The sequence below is a fragment of the Daphnia carinata genome, chromosome 6 (assembly GCF_022539665.2).
Source record: "Daphnia carinata strain CSIRO-1 chromosome 6, CSIRO_AGI_Dcar_HiC_V3, whole genome shotgun sequence".
Classification (NCBI taxonomy): Eukaryota; Metazoa; Arthropoda; class Branchiopoda; order Diplostraca; family Daphniidae; genus Daphnia; species Daphnia carinata.
The window spans coordinates 556,024-580,546 of record NC_081336.1 but is presented as its reverse complement, the minus strand read 5'-3'; the positions used below and the strand labels follow the sequence as shown (position 1 = coordinate 580,546).

The window sequence follows — 24,523 nt, the reverse complement described above, 5'->3', positions numbered from 1 at the left end:
TACCGCTCAGACTCGTTATTACTGGCGTAGGCAATTTCAGTCCATTGGATGCCATTCGCAGTTAGTTCAGTAGCGTGGATGGAGAGAATAACGCGTGGCTGGAGGAACAATTGAAAAATGGATAAGATAATACAACAAAAGGATGGTAAGTATTAACATTATTATATTGGTTTTCAATTATTAATTATTGTTTATTAGATCAAATTATGAAGCTGCAGGCCCAATTATTGGAACAACACAAAATATTAGATAACAGCAAAGCTAAGGATGGTAAGGGCTTATACGTAATGATTCTATTTATTTGCTTTGATTCATTTGTGTTTTGTAGCTCAAATTTTGAGTCTACAAGCTCAGCTAGGGGAAAAGAACAAATTGGAATGGAACAGTTTCCAAACAGTGAAGGAGGTTTTTCCAAACTCATCCCTAACTGAACATGAGGATGAATTGGCATTAGGTGAACACAGTCAGGTACCTAAACTTTTCAAATAAGAATTCTAAATAAGTATAGAATTTTAACAAACAATTATTTATTGCTTAGTTATTCAGTCTACCACCTGACAGTGTGTTAAAGTTAAATTCTGTTAGTGCTGCACTAAAAGAATTGTTAGTAATAAGTCCATGCAGCGAAGGAATTGAACAATTGTGGGACCGTATTTGGGCTGAAAATGGGTGTGGTACGGAAATCCAGAAATAGCACGAGTTCAACATAAAACATGAATTAGGTACTTTTCGGTTTTTTGTCTATCGAAACAGTATTTTTAATGCTATTATTTTGCATTCACAGAATTCTAGTGGGGGATCAAGTCAAGTCTAGAAGTGTTACAGGATGGAAGAGTGAGCCTACAGTTGAAAAACACTGAAAGTGCATTACCATTAAGGTATGAGGTAAAGTAATAGAGTATGCAAATTGTCTAATGAGAAGTACCATCTTGTGTGAATGAATCATGTGTAACAGCAGTCCTTTATAGTTCTGTTATAGCTAGAAGCCTCAAATAATTCTGCTTCTCTTGCTAAAGAACAACTTGTCCTTTACACTCAGAGTGTTGGTGAAGCTGGGTACTTAAATGGCCCTAAAGATGTTTCACTTCACTGGCATTGCAGCGATGAACATCATACATGGACTCTTTAGGTATGAAAGGAATTTTCTTGAAAAATGTTTGAACTTATGATGAAGCTTTTCTCCTCCTTTTTGCCAACCATGTCTAATCTACAAAAAAAAATTTAAACAATAGGAAAGGATTTTCAGCATACTGGGAACACAACTATCAACAATGCAACATTCTAGGGGTGTTATTTTATCCTTCAAGAGCCTTATACAATGAATTTCATCTACAATTTGTATGGCCTTTCCCGAGCTTCTGCCAGAAGTTGAATCTATGAGTCATGTAAGTCACATGAGCAACAATTGAGATGCTTAATGGTGTTGTTTTTCTTTTCTCAGTGTAGGTTAATAGTAACATTGGATCTGAAAAAATTCTTGGTTGGGGCATGACACTGAATAAATTGTAATGATTGGATGGATGACATGATATTTCTATACTTCATTCGGATTCCCGAGACGGTATTTGATATTTAAAAAATTGAAGTGCATATCTGGGCTCCCTTCCTTTCCGTAGCCCCGTTTCCCCTTGACTCATAATAAGCCCGTAGGGGGTCATGCCCCTACTGTACGGTATATATAAAAACAACATATACCGAGGTTTGGAGGGCTCTGGCCGGAAAGGGGACGTGGGGTGCCGCTTCGTCCGATGATGTGTTCACGGAGGGTGACGTGGCTGCCCACAAATCCGAACTAAAGGTTAATCGCTCCTGTAAAAATGTTCCAAATCTTCAGCTCTTCTTCCGGCTTCTCTTAGCCAATCACCGGGTAATCTCCCCGGTGGGTCAACAAGGCAGTGTCTCCCCCTGCCTGGGTTGACGGCAACTTTTGAAAGGGCTATTGTGCCTTTTTAAAGTTGCAAAAATAATTGTAATGTGCAGAGAATTTTCAATAAAATTTTTTTTATAAAATATTTTTTGCAAAATCCGTTTCTTTCATTGTCTGTATTCGCTGTGTTCACACGTTACACTTTTTATATTTAGCTTGCTTAATTCACCTTTATTGTTTTTGTCACCTTTGATGGTAAGCATTGTTTCCATTGGTTTATCGTTTATCTGTAAGTATTATTTATTACACTCTTTGAATTCTTCAACTTAGATTTAAGGAACAATCTGGATATTTTATGAAGTAATTTTGTATTTTGTTTTACTCGTATGGGAACCGATCCCCAGACATTCAGCGTGCAACGCCGATGCTCTAACATTGAGCCACGAGATATATCTAAATATTTTATTATCGCATATCATATGTTATCGTCTAGGATGTTTATGCAGTCTTTCACAACTATATGTTTATCTTTCTATTGCTTTCATAAGGTTCTTAGCTCTGTGGTAGAGCTTTTATCTGCGATACCTGTTACCCTGGGTTCAAACCTCAGTAGATGTGTAAAAATGAAGTAGAGTATTGTAGAAGAGTATTGCAGAATTGCATTTCAGTTTTATTGTAAGTGTAAATGCAAGTCCACAAGTGACTAGAAAAAAAAGCCAACTTAAAATCATATGATTCGTGGCTCATTGGTAGAGCATCGGCGAGGTATGCCGAACATCCAGGGTTCAATCCCTGGATAATAAAGAATGCTTACAGATAAACGATAAACCAATACCCGTCACCTTACCATCTAATGTGACAAAAACAAATAAAGCAAAGCCAAAAAAAAAATTGATAAATGCAATGTGTGAACAAAGCTAACACAGACAATGAAAGAAACGAATTTTGCAAAAAAAATTTTATAAAAAAAATTTTATTGAAAATTCTCTGCACATTACAATTATTTTTGCAACTTTAAAAAGGCACAATAGCCCTTTCAAAAGTTGCCGTCAACCCAGGCAGGGGGAGACACTGCCTTGTTGACCCACCGGGGAGATTACCCGGTGATTGGCTAAGAGAAGCCGGAAGAAGAGCTGAAGATTTGGAACATTTTTACAGGAGCGATTAACCTTTAGTTCGGATTTGTGGGCAGCCACGTCACCCTCCGTGAACACATCATCGGACGAAGCGGCACCCCACGTCCCCTTTCCGGCCAGAGCCCTCCAAACCTCGGTATATGTTGTTTTTATATATACCGTACAGTAGGGGCATGACCCCCTACGGGCTTATTATGAGTCAAGTGGAAACGGGGCTACAGAACAGGGGAAACGGGGCTTCAGAAAAGAAGGGAGCCCAGATATGCACTTCAATTTTTTTAATATCAAATACCGTCTGGGGAATCCGAATTAAGTATAGCAATGTCATGTCATCCATCCAATCAATACAATTTATTCAGTGTCTTGCTCCAACCAAGAATCTTTTCAGATCCAATGTTACTATTAACCTATATTGAGAAAAGAAAAACAACACCGTTAAACACATCAATTGTTGATCATGGAACTTACATGACTCATAGATTCAACTTCTGGTGGAAGCTTGGGAAAGGACATACAAATTGCAGATTAACTTCATTGTATAAGGCTCTTGAATGATAAACTAGCACCTGTAGAATGTTGCATTGTTGATAGTTGTGTTCCCAGTACATGAAAATCCTTTCCTATTGGATAAAATTTTTTTTGGTAGATAAGACCTGGTTGGCAAAAAGGAGGAGAAATTCTTCGTCATAAATTCAAAATTATTTGAAGAAAAATCCTTTCATACCTAAAGAGTCCATGTATGATGTTCATCTCTGCAATAGAAGCAAAATTAAAACATCTTTAGGGCCATTTAAGTACCCAGTTTCCCCAACACTCTGAACGTAAAGGACAAGTTGTTCTTTAGACAGAGAAGCAGAATTATTTGAGGCTTCTAGCTGTGACAGAACTATAAAGGATTGCTGTTGTACTGGATTCATTAACACAAGATGGTACTTCTCATTAGGCAATTTGCATACTCTATTACTTTACCTCATACCTTAATGGTAATGCACTTTCAGTGTTTTTCAACTGTAGGCTCACTCTTCCATCCTGTAACACTTCTAGACTTGACTTGATCCCCCACTAGAATTCTGTGAATGCAAAATAATAGCATTAAAAATACTGTTTCGATAGACAAAAAACCGAAAAGTACCTAATTCATGTTTTATGTTGAACTCGTGCTATTTCTGGGTTTCCATACCACACCCATTTTCAGCCCAAATACGGTCCCACAATTGTTCAATTCCTTCGCTGCATGGACTTATTACTAACAATTCTTTTAGTGCAGTACTAACAGAATTTAACATTAACACACTGTCATGTGGTAGACTGAATAACTAAGCAATAAATAATTGTTTGTTAAAATTCTATACTTATTTTGAATTCTTATTTGAAAAGTTTAGGTACCTGACTGTGTTCGCCTATTGCCAATTCATCCTCATGTTCAGTTAGGGATGAGTTTGGAAAAACCTCCTTCACTGTTTGGAAACTGTTCCATTCCAATTTGTTCTTTTCCCCTAGCTGAGCTTGTAGACTCAAAATTTGAGCTACAAAACACGAATGAATAAAAGCAAATAAATAGAATCATTACGTGTTAGGCCTACGATCCTTAGCTTTGATATCTAATATTTTGTGTTGTTCCAATAACTGGGCCTGCAGCTTCATAATTTGATCTAATAAACAATAATTAATAATTGAAAACCAATATAATAATGTTTATACTTACCATCCTTTTGTTTTATTATCTTATCCATTTTTCAATTGTTCCTCCAGCCACGCTACTCAATTAACTGCTAATGGGATACAATGGACTGAAATTGCCTACGCCAGTAATAACGAGTCTGAGCGGTAGATGGCTACGTGTCGGAAAAAAAGAAAAAAGTGCGATTTTTTTTTGTTTTTCCGACATTTTTTTTTTTTTTTGTGTAAAACGGATTGCCATACAAAATTGCTTAAATATAAATTTTGTTGCTAAACGTTCGACATATTACGCAGAACGTAGTGCTTATTTAATCCCTACTTGGGCTATTTGTACGTACCGTTAGGAATGTTATCGCTAGGTGGCGTTGACTTTCGTCGTCTGCACAAATATTTAGCGACTTGTAACTGGTGGATTTCCTTTAAGAAAAATGGCGTTCGTCGTTCGTCAATCAGGAAGGCTTGTAGCCCCCTTAAACAACTATCTTCGACCTGCCCAATTTGGTAAACGCTGCATTTCCACGTCTAAAAAGAACGATGAAACGGCTGTCGTAACCGAAAAAATTCCTTCGCATGAAGCAACCCAAAACTCACACGATGTGAATACCACTGCTGCAGCAACTGCCGCTAAAAAGGTGTAAATGAAATTTTATAATAGTCTCTTCAATGAAGGTCCATCTGTCGTTGAAAATTAAGTCTAGTTGCTTTCACGGTCAGTTTGTGTCATTCTGTACGCAAATTTTACTTGTATATATTTCTATTTGTAAGTCTTGTTTGGTTTCTGAGACCCAGTGGTGTCACGAGCCCTTACAGAATTGACTGTATTTTCTTCTTGTTTGTAGAAATGGATGAATTATGGTTTCCACCCGACAGACCAATATGAGGATGTTGCCTCTGCACACATGTTCTCATTTCTTGGTGTGACAGTGTGCATAGTCTTGGGCTCCTTTGCATACTATTACGGGCCTGACAGAACGTAAGTTGTAAATGCTGTAACAAACGTGAGATAATAATCTACGACTTTTTCGCGTTGTCTCGTTTACCCAGCTTGAGAGATTGGGCCCAACGAGAAGCCTACCTTCTTGTTCGGGAAAGGGAGGCAAAAGGACTTCCTCTGTTAGACCCCAACTATGTCGATGAGTCCAAGATTGTGTTGCCGTCTGAAGAAGAACTGGGTGACTTTGAGATCATCATTTAACATAAATAAGTAACGAAAGAAAATAACTGTAGATGATGCTTTGTGTATACAATAAACCAACCAACTGAAAGGTAGACTAAAACATGTTCTACCTGGCACTGAAATGAATTGGGGACAGAAAACAATTGGGAAAAGCATTGCAAGATGCAAGAAGCCTGCTATATTTACAACATAGAGGACGCGCTAAACAACACCGAGAAACGGTTGGAGGGGAACGTAACCATACAGAAGAGAAAAAATCAGGGACTGTAATTTTATTGAATGGAGAAAAAAAAAAAAAAACGTTTATCGTGAAAAGAAAGAAAAAATCAGAAGAGTTAACGTTGAATTCAGAAATTCAGTGACTTTGAGAAACCAAAAACATTACGATGACATCACAAAAAAAGGGGAGGGGGATAATTCACATGTAAATTCGTCTGAGGTGAGTCGGCGAGGTAATCAAGTTGCATTGGGGGCACAGCTTCTTGTTACCCTAAAAATGTTTTTCCAAAAAAAATTCAGCAAACTCTTTTCATTGATATTCAATTGTTTTAAATGTGTGTTTACCAATGCTTGAAGCCAACACTCTTCGCAATGAACATGCCAGCACGATGTCGACACTACTGGCTGCCGATAATCGCCCTGCACAAGACAAATATGTTTTGATTAAGGATGTTTGTTTTTTTTTTTGTTTTTTTTTTTTTTTTTTTTAAATCAGTTCATGAGTGGAATAAACGAAATTACCAAACAAATGAGGCAACGATTCTTCTGTTTGGCCTCTTTGTTCATCTCTTCCAAATCACAAACGCGATTCTTCAAAGCGTTGATAATGTGATCTTTCGAATCAGTCTCCTTGTACGTGGTCATCTGTGCATCCCGCTCGCATTTGACTAAACCTGCATCGCAACGTTTTTCGTTATCAATGAGAACAATTCATGAAATATAACAAGAAGCTGCTTGCACGATTTACCTTCTTCTTGGGAGGAATGCTCAGCTGCGGCTGATTGGATGTCGTTCTCATTGAACTGTGGCTGACCGAAGGCGGCCGTATCGTCACCGTCGACCACCACATCTTCCGTTTCCTCGTCGCCGGCTTTCGAAATGTGCATACCGACACCTTTACAAGTAGGGAAATTGTTAGTCGTTCCTTGATTTCAAGAACTTATTGCTGTAACTGTAGAGTTATACCTCCAAAGCCTCCTTCTAGCAGAGTACTGGCCCTGACGCGTCGCTGTCCGGCCCATTCATACTCTTCATAGCTGTCGCCTTCGACATCCAACGGCTCATCGTCATCGGCTTCTTCTCCATTCTGTATTTATTTATTTATTTATTTTTTTTTTTAAATATATTTCCATTAATTTAAATAAAAATGAACGGTTCAAGGTAAGTGAAGGGAATAGGTAAACTTGCCCGTCTCAGACATTGGACCACGTGCTGATTGAGTTCTTCAGCTGATCCGTACATTCTCTGCCCGCAAATGGGACACGGAGTGCTGGAACATCCGGCTATTCCACTGGCGCCGTGTTGCAGATGGTGATGACCGTTTTCGGGAGTATCTTCACGTTCATCGGCTCTACGCTTACGGGCTTTGGCTCTGACTCGATTCGTTCGGTTAATTCGAATGCGATGAAACGTCTGAGTCATGTTTCATTGAAGCAATTAGTTTTTGTTTCAATTTTAGAGATTCATTTGATTTCGAAATGTACCTCCCAGCGAGTATCCTGTTCACGTTTTTGAACTTGGGACGTGGCGGCTGGCGCAGACATGCCGGACGGGCTGACGCTGCTCCCACTGGCGCCGGATGCGTGGTGATGATGCGACGATGAACGAAATGTGCGTGAAACGCGTTCAAGACGTTCCAATTCCTGAACGAAGTGGACTTCCAAATCGGACGATCGCAGCGTGATGCCGCAAACTGGACAGCACGACGGATCCAGCGGAGACTTCTTCCGGCCTATTCAATTTCATCAAAATTAAAATTCATTTTTAGTATTTTTTTTTTTTTCTTTATTTTTTTTTTTTTTTTAAATTATTATTATTGAATTGCAACGTCTATCGGCCGCTAGATGGCAGATGTAGTCGGACACGTCCTAAACCGCATTGAATTTTTGTGAATGAATTTCTTTTTATGAAACAAAACCAAAAAAAAAAAGAAGGGGGGGGGGAGGAGAAGAAATTAATTTCCTAGTCGAAATCAAAAAAAAAAAAAAAAAAAAACGCGCTGCACGGCATAAGAAATAACAATCGTGCCTGCATGTGTGTATATAGATTTATAGTCTTTTAAATATTCCCGCCGCCGGTACAAATCACAGCATGCTCCGATCACAAGGGGCCAAGCAAATTTTCCCTGGCGGCGGCAGTTGACTGTTGGCTCGGCGGCGGCAAGCCCGAGTTATAAGACTCCCCTTAAAGATCATAAAATTAAAAGAAAAAGAGAACAAAAAAAAAAAATCTCCTTCCTTTTGATTTTTTTTTTTTTTTTTTTTTTTTCTATTGGTGAATGAGTTTAGGAAGGAAAAAAGAAGAGACCGCCGACCGGGCCAGCACAGCAAGAGACCAAAGGGAGACGATAAGGAAAAAAAAAAAAAAACTCTTTCTAGTTTCTAGATCGCTGGAACGTCTAAACAGCAGCAGCCAGCATTGAACATACAAGACTCACAAAAAAATAAAATGCCCATTTTGAAAGCGGGGGGGGTTTCTCCGATGGCGATCTAACACACAACCGTGAAGTGTGTGAAGCCCGCGCCAAAGCAAAAAGGGGAGACCTGGCCCAATAAGAGAGCATTCTTCTGTTTGTGATTTCTCAAAACCGGAAGAGGAGGAGGAGTTTTTTTTTTTTTTTTTTTTTCACGATAGACATTCTCGGTGCTCTGAGTTGAACATCAACTGTTACTTGCAACAATCAAACACAAAAATCCATTTCCGCTTATTTTTTTTGGCGCGCGTTTCAGATGTTCACACGAACAACGTCATCCTACGTCCGAGTTTAAAACAAAAAAACGCAGCAGTCTTCTCCTGATTTGTCGAAAAAACCTTGCCCATCGTCCCAAAAGAAAAAGAAAAAAAGGGAAAAGAGAAACAGTTGTAACACGAGATTCGTGAAATCGTCATCAAAACATCATTTTCACTGGTTTGTATCAAATTCGATCGTGTCGTTTCTTTTGTTTCAAAGGGGCAAGAGAACCAAAAAAAAAAAAAGAGGAAAACTTTCACGTCAGTCGGCGACTTGTTCTTTGTCAAGTCTCTCGGTCGCAACAACACATTTCCACAATATCAGCTGACACTATCAAATAAAAAAAAAAAAAATAAAAATCCCAGTGGCTATTCTTATTTCCACTACCCCTCCAACCCCCTCCCTGAAAAAAAAATAAAATAATGAAACACCTACAAAAGCCAACTACTTACTAACTTAGAAAAAGGAAGAAGAAGCGTATCCATTACGAAGTGAGGGGACTAGGTATGCAATACACATTATGATGCTGGTTAACGTGTGTGTGTATAAGTTAAAAAAACAAAACAAAGACGACTGAAATGCGCTTGAATTACACGAAACGATGTGGTGGGAAATTTCAACATGAAAATCTTCTTTCCAAGCGGATCGTGTGACACACGCGAGAAGACTTCTCACGTGTGTGTGTGTGTGTTCCACGATCAGGCAGGAGAGATGCAAGGGGGGAGGGGAAGCCAATCGGAAGCTTTGAAGGATAAATACGACGAGTATCAATTTTGAATGTGACATCCCTCCCTTTAGTAGCATTTTTTTTTTTTTTCTTTTTTCTGTGTGTTGCTCTGTCGAGTGAAGAGCAGACGCGAACATTTCAATGGATTTCGAGCGCACACAAAAACGAGACACACACGGCCGTTTAGTATCCAAAAGTCAAATGAACTATAATGGACGTAGCTTTTGAAAGAAGAGAAAAAAAAAAACGACTTTGAGGGGGGGGGGGGGGGGGGGGAAGAGCTCGAACAACATGATAGGGTCTCTCCATCATTCAGCTCTTATTATTGTATATAAACGAGTATAAAAAAAAAAATAAAAAGAGGGAATCGATTGATAGCTCTCGGCTGGGGTGGATGTTCTTAAACGGACAGGGCAAAATAGGGAGAGAGAGAGAGAGATCTTTTGTAGAGTGTCAAACAATTGCACGGTGCCCATTTTTGGTGTTTTTGTTTCGTTACAAATAAGCGACACGCACATCGAATAATAAAACAGTTTTTAGGCCTTCCAATGACACACAAAGAAAAAAAAAAAAAAAAAAAAAAAAAGATTTAGAAAAAAGCTGCTGATGTGACTGTAATGCCCTCCGACAAAAGAATCACTGACGATATATAGACACCCCCCCCCCCTCTACCTTTTCTTTTGGGTATGAAGAAGAAGGGAAGCGGAAGCTCCTCTTTGTGTGTGACTACCACCAACACCACACAGAGGCGCACCTTTGCCAGTAAAGTCATCCATCACGTCAAATTATCGATTCAATCGACCGTTGAGAGAGTCAATGTCTGTCGATTTAGAAGCTTTTCTTTTTTTTTTTTTTGCTTGTTGTTGCGCTCCCTTTTTTTTTTTTTTTTTTTTCTCTTTTTTGGAAGGGGACAGCCGGAGTCGTTTCTGCCAGGCTAATATCCAACAATAGTTGCCCCCCCCCCTTTTTTTTTAAAAGAAAAAAAAAAAACAAAAAAAAAACATCCCTCCCTGAGTAAAAATCACACCTGAAAACATTTGAATAGGAAAACGGATTTCTTTTTTTTTTTTTTTTAAATATTTTCAAACCTTCATCCGGTTTTGCTCTTCTTTTCTTAGTTGGCCAAAGAGGAAATTCAGACTGGGCTATTTAACCAAAAATTTCGAAAGGAACAAAGACAAAAAAAAAAAAAAATGGGTATATACGGTGGATGATTGCGATAGGCAAAAAAAAAACAAAACAAAAATGGATGAATAATTAAATCTATTGATTTTGTTTGTTTTTTGTTTGTTTTTTAACGATAGCAAAACATTTTTCGGAATGCGATGCGGATGAACTATACGAAAATGAAAGAATTTCAATAAGCCGACCCAGCCCATTTTTTTTTTTTTGTTGTGTGTGTTCCTTTTTGATTCTTTTTTGTTTGAATATGATTCATAAATATCGCAGCGGGAAATCCAAATATCAGAAAGGAAAAAACCAACTGCGGGAGAAATCTCCCGCAGTGAATTGTTTTTTTTTTTTGGCTACTTATTTGTGTCGAATAAAATTGACGATTATTGGCTCCTTCCTTTCTCTCGTCTCTCTCGTCTCTCTCTCTTTTCTTTTTGTAGACTGAAAACTTGTAGCGATTCACTACTTACAACTAGTAAATAGTGAATCATTTGCCAGTCGTGAAAAAGATTAAAATTCTACGTTCCCAATCGCATCGGGAAGGCAAACAAGAAACAAACATTTTTGTTTCTTGTCTTCTTGTCTTCTTTTTCCGTCGGCTAAAACCCACCCACAGCGTTTCCACCCATTTCTTTTTCTTATTCTTCTCCTTTTTTTTTTTTCAAAGAAAAACATTCGTATAGCCCTATAATAAGAAAACAAAAAAACAATGCCCGCATTCAAAATACTTCCACACCCCGGAATGTTTTCCGATCAAAAATGTTTTTCAAAACTGGACTACGAAACAAAGTTTCCTCTTAAAAAACAAAACAAAACAAAACAAACAAAAATGAAATCATTGAAATCTATTCATCATATGGAAAATTCTGTCTATCTGCTTGGCTGGATGTCCGCTTTGCGCACATTATGGCACAGACGGATGGCTGGATGGAATGTTGTTCATCACATCGCCGAAAAAAAAAAAAAAAAAAAAATAGAAAGGAAGGAAGCGCGGGGGGGGGGGGGGCGAAATTGAGAAATCATCAAAGGGGTAAAATAGCAAAAAACGGGCACGTGCTCCACAGCAATTTGAATGATTGAAGATACGAGACCGTTTTCCCTCTATACTCTTCCACACACACACACACACACACACACACATAAAAAATATGTATCATATCATAGCCCACAAAGAAACAGGGGAGATACATCAAACGACGTAGAGCGCGGCCCTTCCTGTTTCAAATTGTAACACGGCCGCGGCCGGAAAGGATGGGGAAAACAGCTGCTGCTATAGAGGAGGATCTGTGTGTATGTGTGTGTGTGTGGCAAATTGGATCATAAAACAGATTGTGCCGAGAGAGTTTTGCCGCCGATTTCAGACCTCTCCCTCCCTTCCCTGTATTTTTATTCCAGGGGCTTTGCTCCGCCTCGGACGCCAATTAGCCGCTCTCTAATTGACAAACATCGGCGATACTGGGCGGCCTATATAACGGCCGCCCAGTATCAACACTCACTTACATACACACACACACACACACACACATCGGCTGAGGGATGGGCTCTATCCCCCCCGATAGCGATTTTTCATACTATGGATGTACATATAAAAAAAAAAAAAAAAAAAAAAAGGGGGATGAAAAATGATTTTTAATATGATCAAATACTTAACACATGTCGGACGGACTGTATATAAACATGCATAGACTTTTGATAATAGCCAGTGTGAGGGTGAGTCTCCCCCTCTCTTCAAAGTGTGGGTTCAAATCGTTTTGGCTATCGCGTTTTTTTTCGATAACGTTAACAGCTGTCGTCGTGCGTAGCGCAAAATTCAAAATTTGTTTTTAAAAAAAAAAAAGCAAATCAAATGTTTCAAGTATAATGAACAAGATTTGGACACACGAAAGATTTTTCTCTCAAGTTACGGCTAGTCTAACTCGTAAATAAAGAGGGAAGAAAGAGTGAGAAAAAAAAAAAGAGAGGCTTTTCCTTGTTCATTTATTAGTAAGATGTTTCATAATGTGAGGACGATCTCGAAAGCTACGGGCAAAAGAGGATCCTTATAAACACGACTATTTTTACAGACGCGCACAAAAGCGGCCGCCATTTTAGGTCTTGTTCTTTTCAACGCCAGTCTCGAGTGGGGGCCAAAGAGACGTTCAACCTCAAAAAGAAATAACTTCTTGTTCCCTCTCTCTCTCTCTCACTTTTTTTTTTTTTTTTTCTTTGATAAGGTTTTAAACGCGTATTACACATACACACAGGGGAGAGCAAGGAAAGTATAAACTACCATTTCAAAAGAATACGAAGAGGAAAAGCAAATCCCTCCTTTTCGGATCAAAGGTAGACTCCGTGTGTGTGTGTGTGTGTGGGTGATAATGCGCTACACACACAAGAGAGGACACATTCATCTTCATATCGTCCGACAGGGACCGTCATCTTTTTTTTTCCCTACCAACGTTTTTTTTTTTTTTTTTTTCAGAAGCTTTAGGCTTTTTTTTCTTGTCGTTTCCCGAGTTTGAAAAAAAAAAAGGAAGGGATGACGATGCCCGAAACAATCTCAATAAAAAAAGAAAAAAAAAAAAAGAAAAAGAGGAGGAAAGAAAAAAAAAACGACGACACAGGTGTCTAATGTTATTCCAAGATCTTCAAGTTGCAAGTCCATTCCACCCCGATCCCCTTAAACATGCTCTTTTTTTTTTTTTTATATATCTTCAAAAAAAAAAAACCTCTCTCTCTCAATCCTCTAACAAAAAAAAAATTCAAAAATGATTTCAATAGAGGAAAAAGAGTTGATACACAAGTATAGAAAAAATAAAGAAAGAGAGACCTGGGCTGCTTCTTCTAACGCGCCCCCCCCCCCCCCCCCCGAAAGGCAAAGAAGAAGCTTCACAGAGTTCGCTAGAGTGTGACTAAATCTTTCACAAAGTCAAAGAAATGGAGAGAGAGAGAGAGAGAGAGAGAGAAGCCGCTGACAAATGGACGAGGCTCAATCACCTGCTTTTAGAAATCAATTAGGCGCATCAAAGAGTTTTCTTCTCTGTTTCCTTTCAATAAAAAGACAAAGAGGAAGAAAAAAAAGCTCATCGGCACAGACAAACTTGCCAGCGGAGGAAGAAATGAAACAGTTTCACGTGAAAAATCACACAGACCATTTTTCTTTCTTCCTTGTGAGATGTTCAAAACGGTTTCTCGGTCTAACGTGTGTGTGTGTGTGTGTGTGATATTAAAATGGGCAGCAAACATCGTCGCGTGCTTCGTGTGTGTTTATGTCCGGTCGGGACTGGACTTGTTTACGTCTCTCAGTACAGTCGAAAAAGGGCAAGAAATATTCATGGCAATCAAAGAGTTTAGCCACGTGGAAATCATCTCTTTTGTGAATCTCTTTTTTTTTTTTTTTTCCTTCGGCTACCGGTTACACGTTTTCACGCACCAGCAAATCGCCTTCTTTTCCTTTAGAAAAAATAAAATGCGGGGGGTGACGTGTTTGTGTGTTTGTGTGGATGGATACGTGAAGAAAGAGTTACACCACCTGTGCTACTGTGTAAAGAAACGTTTGCAAAGACAGTTTGAAAAAAAAAAATAAAATAAAATAAGAACAAAATCTCAGTTTCTATTCCCGTTGAACGTTGTCAAGTCAAGTGAAAGAGACAGCCGGAAACGGTACCTCATTCTCCGCAACCAACACACACACGTAACATTTTTTTTTTTTTTTTTTTTTTTTTTAAGAAAAAGCCTACGGGATCATTTTTTTTTTTTTTTTAATAATCAAAAAAAAAAAGACCTTCTTTCCCTCGGTTTCGTTTATATTAACACAAGAAAAAGAGGGGGGGGGGAGGAGGAGGGGGAAGTAACAGCAGCTGGACGCATCCGAGCGTTACCTGATGCGATTTACACACCACCACGCGCTCCCGTTTATTGAAACTCGTACAACAGTCGTCATTTCGTCAATTTCTTCTCCTCCTCTCCCCCCCTCCTCTCCCATCTCTTCATAAATAATAAAAAAAAAAAAAAAAAAAAAAAATGTATTCCAACTTCACAGCCTCGAAAGGCGCATTAGAATTCCCCAAAAAAGACAATTGTTTACGATCTTGGAAAAAAAAAAAAAAAAAAACGAATGAGGAAAAATAAGAAAGACGGGCAAGATATTGAAGGGACGAGACACATGAAGATAGAACCACTTATCACTGGTAGTCGAGGGCCTCCTTTTGCCAGTCAGTGGTCGTATAATCATAACCCGAAAAAAAAAGAAAAAAAAAGAACGGGGTGCGCGTTAGGGAGAGGGCAAGGCAACAAGAAAAACGATGACAGCGCGTGAAATTGCCGCGACGATTTCCGCTAGCGTTTTGGCTCGTCAACTTATATAACCGAAAGAGAGACGGCCAGGGAATATAAATAAATAAATAAATAATAATAAAAAAAAAAAAAATAGAGGAGGAAAAAGAAAAACTTGGGGGCTGAAGAAGAAAAAAAAAAAAAAAAAAGAAAAGACGACGACAATAACAAGGGGGGAAAACATTTTACCACCATTGCCGAACGTTCGAATTAGGATGACAACGAGGTGATTGAGCAACAACACGCGTGACTACATTTATACATCTGGCTCTCTCTCTCTCCCTTCTTTTTTCTTCCTTTAAAAATTGAATAAATAATAATAAAAGAAGAAGGATTCTCAAGATGCTCAAAAAACGAAGAGAAAAGATTGGAAGGGAAAGGTCGTTTTTGGGTCCGTTCGTCTGTGATGGGCATCCCGTCATAAAAAAAAAAAAAAAAAAAATGGAGACGTGTACAATTTGCTAGCGGGTTGTTTAGATATGTACACGAGACAACAACAACAACAACTTAAAAAATATCAACTATTCTTTTCGTTCGTGTGACGCGTATCGACAAGACGGCGCTACAAAAATTCACGCGGCTCGTAAAAAAAAATGAATATCCCTTCCCTTTTCTTTTCTTTATTATTATCCTAACGACTTCTCATTTTTTTTGTGTGTGTGTCATCATATAAACAACAAGAGTAGCCTTTCGAAAAAGATTTCCATAAAAAAAAAAAAAAAAAAAAAAAAAAGGACATCGTTTGACACGATGTACGATTCCTTTTTTTTTTTTTTTATCATGCAACACTGTACATGATTACGACATCGTTTTATGTAGATTGCGCAGGAACCCCCCCCCCCCCCCCCCCCCCAGCCCCCTTCCCTTCTTCTTCGTTTCTGATCCTCTGGTGGTTGAGATGTCGGCATCAATAAAACATGACCTCTCACCACTTACGATGGCTAAAAGAAACAGGACAACGGTCGAACGGGGATCCTAAACGCATCCAACCCCAAACAAAAAAGACCATATCGTTTTGGTTTGTTCCCCTCTGCCCCTCTCTCTCTCTCTCTCTCTCTCTCTCTCCATCTGCTAGTAAAGTATGTGTCAACGAGATAAGCGTCGACGGGTGTTGGGTGGGGAGGGGTTTAAGGGTTGGTGAGACAGGGGGGGGGGGGTAGTTGGCGTGAAGAGACAATAAGCCAGCCAATCAACGAGGGATATACTTTGTTATACCCTTTCTTCTTTCTTTTTTTTTTTTTTTTTTTTTTCTTTCATGGCTCTTTTAGTAGAAGATGTTCTTTTTGTTTTGTTTTTTTTTGTTAGAGAGGGAATTATGGTAGCTGGACATCAGATAAGACACCACATGGAAAATCCCATTTTCCAAGTTTGAAAAGGAAAAAAAAAAAAAAAAAGGAGAGAGAAGCGGGGGGGATCAAGGTGGGCGCGAACGAAAAATGCGGGATTACCGAATCTCAACGTAAAACGAAACGGATGCCAAGCGGCAAAAAAAAAAAGAAAAAAGAAAAAAGAAAAAAGAAAAAAGAAAAAAAAAAAACTGAAAAAAAAAAGGGGGAATTTAAAAGTTGACAGAGTAAGGTGAAAATCAAAATGTGCAGACAACCAAATATAATTGCTGCGTTATTTCTCTCATATCGTTTCTCCCCACCCCCACCCCCCTTTTTTTACACTTGGTTTCGTGAATCGTTCAACCCAACAAGACACACACACACACACACACATCACAAAAATGACAGCCAGAATGTTCTCAATCTGTTGCAAATCCCGACGGGTGACACATTTCAAACAGTTTGGGGGGGGGTAAAAAAAATAAATAAATAAATAAAAAATCACTTGACGGTAATGCAATCATCTTTTCCTATTAAAAAAAAAAAAAGAAAAAGAAAAAAAAAAAAAAAAAAAAACCTTCTAGCCAAATCGGGGGGTAGAGAAGAAGAAGAAGGAAAAAAAAAAAAAAAAAAAGAGCAAATTCCAATCACGTTCCTATTTCACGTTATTTAAGCAAAACGCAGTTTAACACGACCGTCAAATGAAAAAGAAAAAAACATTCACGCAAACTCTCTCTCTCTCTCTCTATTGCCCGACCCTCTTGGTTTCGTCTAAACGGTCGTGCGTGTGTAATCATGTACGACACATTCCCCCCTCCCCATCGCTCTCTTTAAAACTCAATGGAGCGGCAAAAAGAAGAGCATTTGCCGCTTTAAGCGTTTCTTTCCTCGTTTTGTCGGCAGCCGAGGGATCAAAAAATAAAATCAGTTTCAGCAAAACACGCGCATCAAGAGGAGCTTCTCCTTCTTTTAATGTTGCAGTGGAATCGTCCGCCTCAAGCGTTTAGAAACATTCCCGTCTCAAAAAGAAAAAGAACGTACACGGGGTGTGGGGTTAGGAAGGAGATGGGGGGGGGGGAGGGGAGGGTTTGCGCGATCAATTTCGATCACGTTGGATCCGACGCCCGTTTTAGCGCTGGAATGTTTTCATTTCGACACCCGACGAAGAGGAGCTGGAAAAAAAAAAAAAAAAGAGGCGATCGATTCGTCTAAATGACGTCATACACGAGGGCAGCAAAAGAAAAACGTATGCCACACTAGCAGCGCCCGGACAAATGTTTTATTGTTAACAAGAGCGCGTTAGCACAACGCGTGTAAAAGAACATCGGCGATGAAGAAAGTGGAGGGAGGAGGGGGGGGGGAAGGGAAGGAAAGGAAAGGGGAGGGAGATGGATGACTTGTGATTATAACCTCTTTTGCGGCCCTCTCCCTCAGCCGCCAAATGTAGTTAGCGTGACGTTATTGCCCACCTCGTCATCATTTGTCCAACGAGACTTGGCACAGCGTTTCAGGCCGGCGAAGGCTACGACGCTCGCAATAATCCACCACATAACAAAGTCCTTCTTCTTCTTCTTCTTCTTTATTTATTTATTCATTATTTTTTTTTTGGCTAGTAAAAAAAAAAAGCCAACAGCCAATGATAATAATAAATCGGATAAATAAATAAGCAAACACAAAAGTTATTATTGGGGATGATTTCCACCCCCCAAAAAAAAAAAATTCTCGGCAAGCAATATGGCGTCCTAACCGCTTTTTTGCGCTAAAAAAGCCCTACACTTTTTTTTTTTCCCGAAAGATGGGGGTTTGTTTGATAGAGGGGCACCAAAAATGGATCCGATATAATCTACTTTTGTGTATGTGTGTGTGAGTAAGGGGGGGGGGGGGGGTAACAATCTCCTGTTATGTGTGTCAAACATCGTAAATCCTACACTGCCGACGCCATTTTCTTTTCTGCTGGAAACCACAACCGGGAACGGGTGTAATGATGGTCGGCGGTGGTTATACAACACAACTGGCTTTCCAACAGCCAATCCCCTGGCCCACCAACCCCCCCTGGTTCGCATATAAGAACAAGTTACAGAAAAAAAAAAAAAAAAAAAAAAAAAAAGAAAAAAGTCGTTTGGTCATGTCGTCGTTGTTGTTATACAGTTGAGTACAAGTTGTACCAAGTTCTCTATTGTGTCCATCTCTACTCTGCCCTGCCCCTCTTTTTTTTTTTTTTTTTTCTTTTTTGTTGTTGATCGTGACGGGTGGGAGGGGAGGAGACAAGTCACGCTCTCTGATCTTTTTTCGTACGTTATTACTTTCTCTTTATTTATTTTTTATTTTTTGGTAGCTACCCTCCATCGTTTAGATTGCCTGTTCTCGTCTTCTTCAAACTTCGTTTTCGCAATGCAATGCAATGCAATGCAAAAACAAAAACAAACAAACAAACAAAAAAAATGCGATCGAACGCGCTTTGGAAACGAACAGCCAACTACCTTTGAAAAATCAATTGTTTAAGATACACCCTAAAAGGGTTTTTGAAAAAGAGTGGGGTTGGCGGCTCTTCTTGAAAAGATAGGGTGTAAAGGGCGCACGAGCTTCTTTCATCCAAACACCTGTGAATGGCCCAGACTTGAAGGATAGTGGGGTAAGGGAGAGGAGGCAAGAATTGGAAAAAATCATTCGATAGTTGCCCCCGAAAATCAACAATTAAAAGGAAGACATCAAATAGAGGTGGGGGGGGGGGGGGGATGTGCGCACTGCCCAATTGAATAAAAAAAAAAGGGGGGGGTGGGGGGAAGGAGCGAAACAAGCAAAATAAAAGAAGCACAGGTGCGTCCAGATGCGCCACCTGTGAAACAATTGTGCAGCCAATGTTTTTTTTTTTTTTTTTTCTATCGCCTCCTCCCAATGGCATTATGCAAATCAAAAGATTTTCCCCCCTTTTTTTTTTTTTTTTTTTTTCATCTTTCAATACAAAATTTTTTTCGCCTCTAGAGTCTAGAGGGAGGAACAACATCGTTCTTTTTTTTTACCTTTACCTTTACCTTTACGACGATCTTGTAAAGGAAAAGAATATTTCCTTTAGGTCGGAGGGTGAAAAAATCATAAAATAAAATGAAATAAAAAAAAAAATTTAAACTACGTCGACGACAATGAAAACTCGTTGACGACAGACACATTTCATTTTTAGAAAGAAATGAAAAATGGCTTTGGAAAAAGAAGAAGAAGAAGAAGAAGAAGACGAAGAAAATCATAAAAACCGGATCTGCGCTTATTGGTGGGACAGGTCCGTACGTGGAAAAAACGAGAAATGATATGCGAGATGGATTCACATTAATCATTTCGTTTTTTTTTCCTTTTTCTTTTCTTTCCTTCTTTTTCATCTTTGAAAGAATAATAATAATAAAAAAATAAAAAAAAAAAAAAAATAGAGAAAAACGAAAAATGCCTAACAGTAGCAAAGTGACTTGACTGGGCCCATTTTTGGTGGCGGTGGCGGCGGCGGCGGCGGTGGCGGCCCCTTTATTTTCCTAATTGAATATCATTTGATTTTTGATTCGACAGTCTTCTGTTTTTGTTTTTGTTTTTTCTACCGACTGCAGTGAGAGCGAGAGAATGAGGAAAAAAAAAACAAAGGAAAAAAACGCATCCGAAAACGTTAAGGGAAAAACGAAAAAGAAGAGATAAATGACTCGACTGATGTCAAGTGAAAGGTTTTCCGTGTTGGGGGTGCCCCCTTTTACCCGTTTTTGGGGGTGGAAAAGAGTTGCGACTCCTTTTATAAAAATTAAAAAAAAATAAAATAAAAGAACGAAAGAAAAGAGAGGGCCAAAATGCCACAGCGTGAACACGAGACTCTCTCTCTCTCTCTCTCTCTCTCTCTCTCTCTCTCTCCTCTTGTCTTGTATTCGACGATGTGCGTGTGACAGGTGCCGTGAGAGGGTTCGCGACCGGCATCCCAAATGTGCCGCCCGTTCGTTTTTCTATCTAGCCGCGCCAGTTGTTGGTTTACCTTCTTTCATTCAAAATCTCGTTCTCTCTCTTTTCTTTTTTCTTTTTTTGTTTTTTTTGTTCTTTCTTTTTTCCCTATTCGAAAATGTCCTACCGGTAGCGCAAAAGGAGAATTAAACAAAAGATAACGCTCTCTCTCTCTCTCCCTTTTTGATTCCAGTGTGTGTGTGTGTGTGTGTGTGTGTGTGGGTACGCAACCATCTTATTAATCGCCTGTCAATTGTCGGGCTATTTTCTTCCCTTCGCGGTGAATCCCATCAAAAGACAAGTCCCTTCCATTGTGTCTTTTTCCTTTTTTCTTTTGAAAAAATATATATTCATTTCTTTCTTGAACTCTCTCTCTCTCTCTCTCTCTTGATTTTTTGCGCTTGCGCGTGATGCGGAATCGACCAGCCGGATTACAACGAAAAACTCTCTTTCTATTTCTCTCTCGTGTGTCTGGAAGGGAACGCGGTGCGACGGGGACGTTAGATTTCAGCAGCAGCAGCAGGCAAGGCGAGAGAGCGCGCGCGCGCGCGCCAGCGCTCACCTACAAAGTCAAACTCGCCGCCGCCACAGATTACTCCGCTTCTTTTTCCCTTTGCCGCTCAAGAAAAAAAAAATAAAATAAAAAAAAAATCATTTGCCTCTCTCTCTCTCTCGCCCCCTCCCCTTCCCCATTTTATTATGATATCTTCTTTCTCGTCCGATATACATATATGACCCTCACGTGAAATTGTGCGTCCATTTGTGCGCCACTACCACCGAAAACAAGGCAAATACGTTTCGTTTTCTTTTCCTTCTAAAAAAAAAAAGAAAAAAGAAAAAAAAAAGAGGCAGACCCGAAAATAAAAGTGGTAAGGGATAACAATGGTCGCATCTCTATTGACACCCACTTGTCATCTGACACTGTTATTAACCGACAGAGGAAAACGCATGAAAACGTACCAGACGCACTTGTTTCTTTCTCAACAAAAAAATTCAAAACATTCAGAACTTTTTCTTTTTGCGCCAGTTTCGTACGAACGTGTCGTAAAAACGTCCAATCAAAAAGAAAAAAAAAACAAAACAAAACAAAAAAAAGGGAAGGAAAAATGGGTTGGGCATAAAAGGCGAATGTCAATGCACCGATTGATCGCCAACTCTCCAAAGTTACCATTTTATGATCCTCCTTCTCGTGTTCGTCAACAAGATGGAGACGACCAAAAAAAAAAAAATAAAATAAAATGAAAAAAAAAACGAATCATTTCCTGGGAGGACTTGAGTTTGGGGACTCCTGGGCGCATCTAGTGCATAAAAAGATGGCGCCGCATCTATATACTACCCCCGTCTATTTCTTCTTTTTTTTTTTTTTTTTTTTTTTTTTTTTTTCAGGGGAGGGGGGCGGGGGACCATTTTTCGTGTTGCCGACAAAAGGGCGCGGCTCCCCGAAGAAAACAAAATATTTTTCTTCTTTCAAAACCACCACCACCACCCCAAAGAGAGGGGACATCATAAACTTTGAAGGCAAAAAATCAAAAAGGGACACACATTTTTGAATTTCAAAAATTGACGAGATAGTGCCAAAAAAATAAAAAATAAAAAAAATAAAAAAAAAATGGAAAAAATAGTTTTGGCTCGACAAGGAAAAGAAGGGGAAACTAATAATTCAACATGTTCGAATGATTTAAAGAGACGTTGTGTGTAATCATTCACAAAATGGAGTTGTACGTTTGCCTTGACAAACACAAAATGATTTGCTCGGGTCACGCGTTTGCGCTCCTCTCGGCCCCTGACGAAAAACGTTTTTTTACGACCGCCAAAATATGTCGGGATTTTTTTTTTTACGGATAGACTCGGACACGAGTGTCGTCGTTTATCATCAAACAAACCCCAAAAAAAAAAAAAAAAAAAAAAAAAAGTTTAGAAAACGAAAAGATGAGGGAAAAAAAGAACACCATTTTTTTTTTCCTTTTCCAAAATATCAAGTCGCCTCAATAAAAACCAAATCTTGTCTTCAACGGACGTGACCGTGTTAGATTTTTTTTAACGCATCTTCTTCTTCTTTTTTTGACATGTGGCAATAATTCAATGCTCCTACCCAATTTCGAAAAAAAAAAAAAAAAGAAAAAAAAAAAATGAAGAAGCAAAAAACGTTGCCATTTTGTCCCGCTTCGATTAGCGCATCGCTACAGCTAAAACCAAATTTCTGAAAAGAAACGGCGGGAGGGAGGGGACACCCATCAAATGGATCAGCGCATGCTCTCCTCTCACTCCACAATTTTTTTCCGTTTGCCTCCCTTTTTATGAGTGGGAGAGAGAGAGACACACACTCAACATTGCCCTCCCAGTCTTCCCATTGGCGCAAACGGCCGGCCGTTGCACGCGAGAAGGGCAAAAAGGGGAGGAGCATCTAGCGGCACTCATTCCCCCCCCATCTGCCAACCCATTTCCGTCGAGGGATTGTTATTTCAAAAAAAAAAAAAAAAAAAAAAAAAGGCGACGCAACCAATGACGAGAGGAGACGGCGTCGACGCCGCCTCCCCCCCCCCCCCCCCCCAAAAAAAAAACACAAAAAAAAAATGGACAAACACGAAAAGAAGAAAAGATAAAACGGGACTCACGTCGTGATGTGCGGATGTCATCGGGAGTGGAACGTTCTGTAGCTGCGTCAGAGAGGGGCGTCCCAGCAGTCTCGCGGCCATCATTGTTGTTGTTATGGGCGCTGGAAGACGAAGCGGCCGATGACGGATGAGACGATGAATCGGCACAACCGGCCGACGCCATGGTCGGAGACATGGCCGACGCGGCGGCAGCAGCTGCCGCCGCTCCACTATTGTTGTGATGATGATGATGATTAGAGGGCGATTCCGGCTGACCTTGAATGACCCTCTGACCGTTGTTGAAGACGAGCCGACCGGCCGCCATCGACGTCTCCATGGAGATGGAATTGAACAGCGGATTGTAGCGGCTCAAGTTAAACGGCAAACTCTCAATCTTGCCGCCACCGTTGCCACCAGTGCCACTTCCGGAATGGTGATGGCCTTTCTGTTGTGGCTGATGGTGCGGAGACGTCAAGCCGGCGGCAGCAAAAGCGGCCGCTGCGCTGCTGCCGCCTCCTCCTCCAGGATGAAACGACGAGGACGAGGACGACGATGACGAAGACTTCAAATTCTGAAGCTCTTCGCCCGGCGTCAGTGGCCGGAAGGCGCCCGTGCCGAACGGCAATCTCGGATCGAGCGACGGAACGTGATGGAAAAACGGATTCTGCAAGTGCAGAAACGGCCACGTCAGCCCGTGATGATGGGCGGCGGCTGCGGCGGCGGCTGCTGCAGCGGCGGCGGCGGCACCCACCTCCGACGGACGTAATCCACCCAGATTCACAGTTGAAAATGGATTATTTAAATCCTTGCCATCTGAATTCTGCACACACACACACAAACACACACAAAAAAAACAAACAAAAAAACAATTGTTTCAATTAGTACCAAAGTCAGTCGTTTTTCCAGTCTGGAAAAAATGCAAAAGATTCCGGCAATGATAAGAAAAAAAAGAAAAAAAAAAAAAAAAAAAAGGCAAAGGTCACAAAGGGTGGGGTATCTACAGACAGACGAAGACGGGGGGGGGGGGAGCAATTTAAAGGATGAAATGGAGGCTCCACATTTTGTGTTTTTGATGAAACTAAAAAAATATGAAAAAGAAAAAAGAAAAAAAAAAAAAAGGAATTGGCGACGGGTTGTTGTTTCACCTGGGGAAAGGGTCGCGACAACCTTAGGGCCTCGCTCAGACTACTGGCCTGCGAAAAGGCCACCAGTGCCGCCGCCGGATGCTGAGTCGGTATCGGAGACGGACCGTAAGCGCTATTTTCCATCTGATTAAGGAACGTTTCACAAAAGCCCGATGAAGACATTTCTTTCTCTTTTTTTTTGTGCTTCTTCTTTTCACCACCACCCCTTTCTCTACAAGTATTTGCTTTTTACCCACCCAATTAATAGCAATTTCTCTTTTTTTTTTTTTTTTTTCGTTTCACCCTTTTTTTTTTTTTTTCTTCTTTGGAATCAAACACTTACTTTGCCTTGCATCGCCTATTTCAAACAAATGTGTAACGCTTAGCACAGAAAACTAAAATTGATATCAAGTTGAATATCGACGGAATTTCGCAATTTCGTTCCAACTTTCGATGACGTCGTTTAGCCAAAAAAAAAAAAAAAAAG

The 24,523-nt window shown here is 39.9% G+C and overlaps 3 protein-coding genes across 4 annotated transcripts; 2 read left to right on the top strand and 1 right to left on the bottom strand.

The window, feature by feature from the left end:
* On the top strand, nucleotides 1-1,839 carry LOC130689936 (uncharacterized). Of its 2 annotated transcripts, XR_009000855.2 has the most exons (7): nucleotides 1-145; nucleotides 199-270; nucleotides 329-468; nucleotides 539-722; nucleotides 785-878; nucleotides 969-1,129; nucleotides 1,233-1,839. XR_009000855.2 is itself a non-coding variant. In XM_059495733.1 (6 exons), the coding sequence occupies exons 1-4, from the start codon at nucleotides 118-120 to the stop codon at nucleotides 692-694; spliced, it is 396 nt and encodes a 131-aa protein (XP_059351716.1). In that variant the 5' UTR covers nucleotides 1-117; the 3' UTR covers nucleotides 695-722; nucleotides 785-1,129; nucleotides 1,233-1,839. The 2 variants fall into 2 exon arrangements, 1 of the variants encoding a protein (XP_059351716.1); XM_059495733.1 differs by having other exon boundaries at nucleotides 785-1,129.
* Nucleotides 1,840-5,067: 3,228 nt separating this feature from the next.
* LOC130689932 (NADH dehydrogenase [ubiquinone] 1 beta subcomplex subunit 11, mitochondrial-like) lies at nucleotides 5,068-5,948 on the top strand. The gene is made up of 3 exons (XM_057512871.2): nucleotides 5,068-5,315; nucleotides 5,523-5,656; nucleotides 5,728-5,948. The coding sequence occupies exons 1-3, from the start codon at nucleotides 5,112-5,114 to the stop codon at nucleotides 5,876-5,878; spliced, it is 489 nt and encodes a 162-aa protein (XP_057368854.1). The 5' UTR covers nucleotides 5,068-5,111; the 3' UTR covers nucleotides 5,879-5,948.
* On the bottom strand, nucleotides 5,902-24,180 carry LOC130689923 (E3 ubiquitin-protein ligase Rnf220-like). Its single transcript, XM_057512861.1, has 9 exons — nucleotides 24,058-24,180; nucleotides 22,934-23,732; nucleotides 7,564-7,811; nucleotides 7,268-7,492; nucleotides 7,046-7,166; nucleotides 6,828-6,974; nucleotides 6,602-6,753; nucleotides 6,425-6,499; nucleotides 5,902-6,350 (listed from the first exon to the last, which is right to left on the bottom strand). Exons 1-9 carry the CDS (start codon nucleotides 24,178-24,180, stop codon nucleotides 6,279-6,281), a joined length of 1,962 nt encoding a protein of 653 aa, XP_057368844.1. The 3' UTR covers nucleotides 5,902-6,278.
* Nucleotides 24,181-24,523: the final 343 nt, after the last annotated feature.

What these genes read in the sequence shown, in the direction of transcription:
- LOC130689923 (XM_057512861.1), bottom strand. Translation starts at nt 24,180, where the DNA reads ATGGAAAATAGCGCTTACGGTCCGTCTCCGATACCGACTCAGCATCCG. An exon ending in GCTAGAAGGAGGCTTTGGAG is followed by an intron (nt 6,975 to 7,045) that starts GTATAACTCTAC and finishes CTACTTGTAAAG; the next exon opens with GTGTCGGTATGCACATTTCG. An exon ending in AGTGTTGGCTTCAAGCATTG is followed by an intron (nt 6,351 to 6,424) that starts GTAAACACACAT and finishes AAACATTTTTAG; the next exon opens with GGTAACAAGAAGCTGTGCCC.
- LOC130689932 (XM_057512871.2), top strand. Translation starts at nt 5,112, where the DNA reads ATGGCGTTCGTCGTTCGTCAATCAGGAAGGCTTGTAGCCCCCTTAAAC. An exon ending in CAGCAACTGCCGCTAAAAAG is followed by an intron (nt 5,316 to 5,522) that starts GTGTAAATGAAA and finishes TCTTGTTTGTAG; the next exon opens with AAATGGATGAATTATGGTTT. An exon ending in TATTACGGGCCTGACAGAAC is followed by an intron (nt 5,657 to 5,727) that starts GTAAGTTGTAAA and finishes TCGTTTACCCAG; the next exon opens with CTTGAGAGATTGGGCCCAAC.
- LOC130689936 (XM_059495733.1), top strand. Translation starts at nt 118, where the DNA reads ATGGATAAGATAATACAACAAAAGGATG. An exon ending in TAACAGCAAAGCTAAGGATG is followed by an intron (nt 271 to 328) that starts GTAAGGGCTTAT and finishes TGTGTTTTGTAG; the next exon opens with CTCAAATTTTGAGTCTACAA. An exon ending in CATTAGGTGAACACAGTCAG is followed by an intron (nt 469 to 538) that starts GTACCTAAACTT and finishes TTTATTGCTTAG; the next exon opens with TTATTCAGTCTACCACCTGA.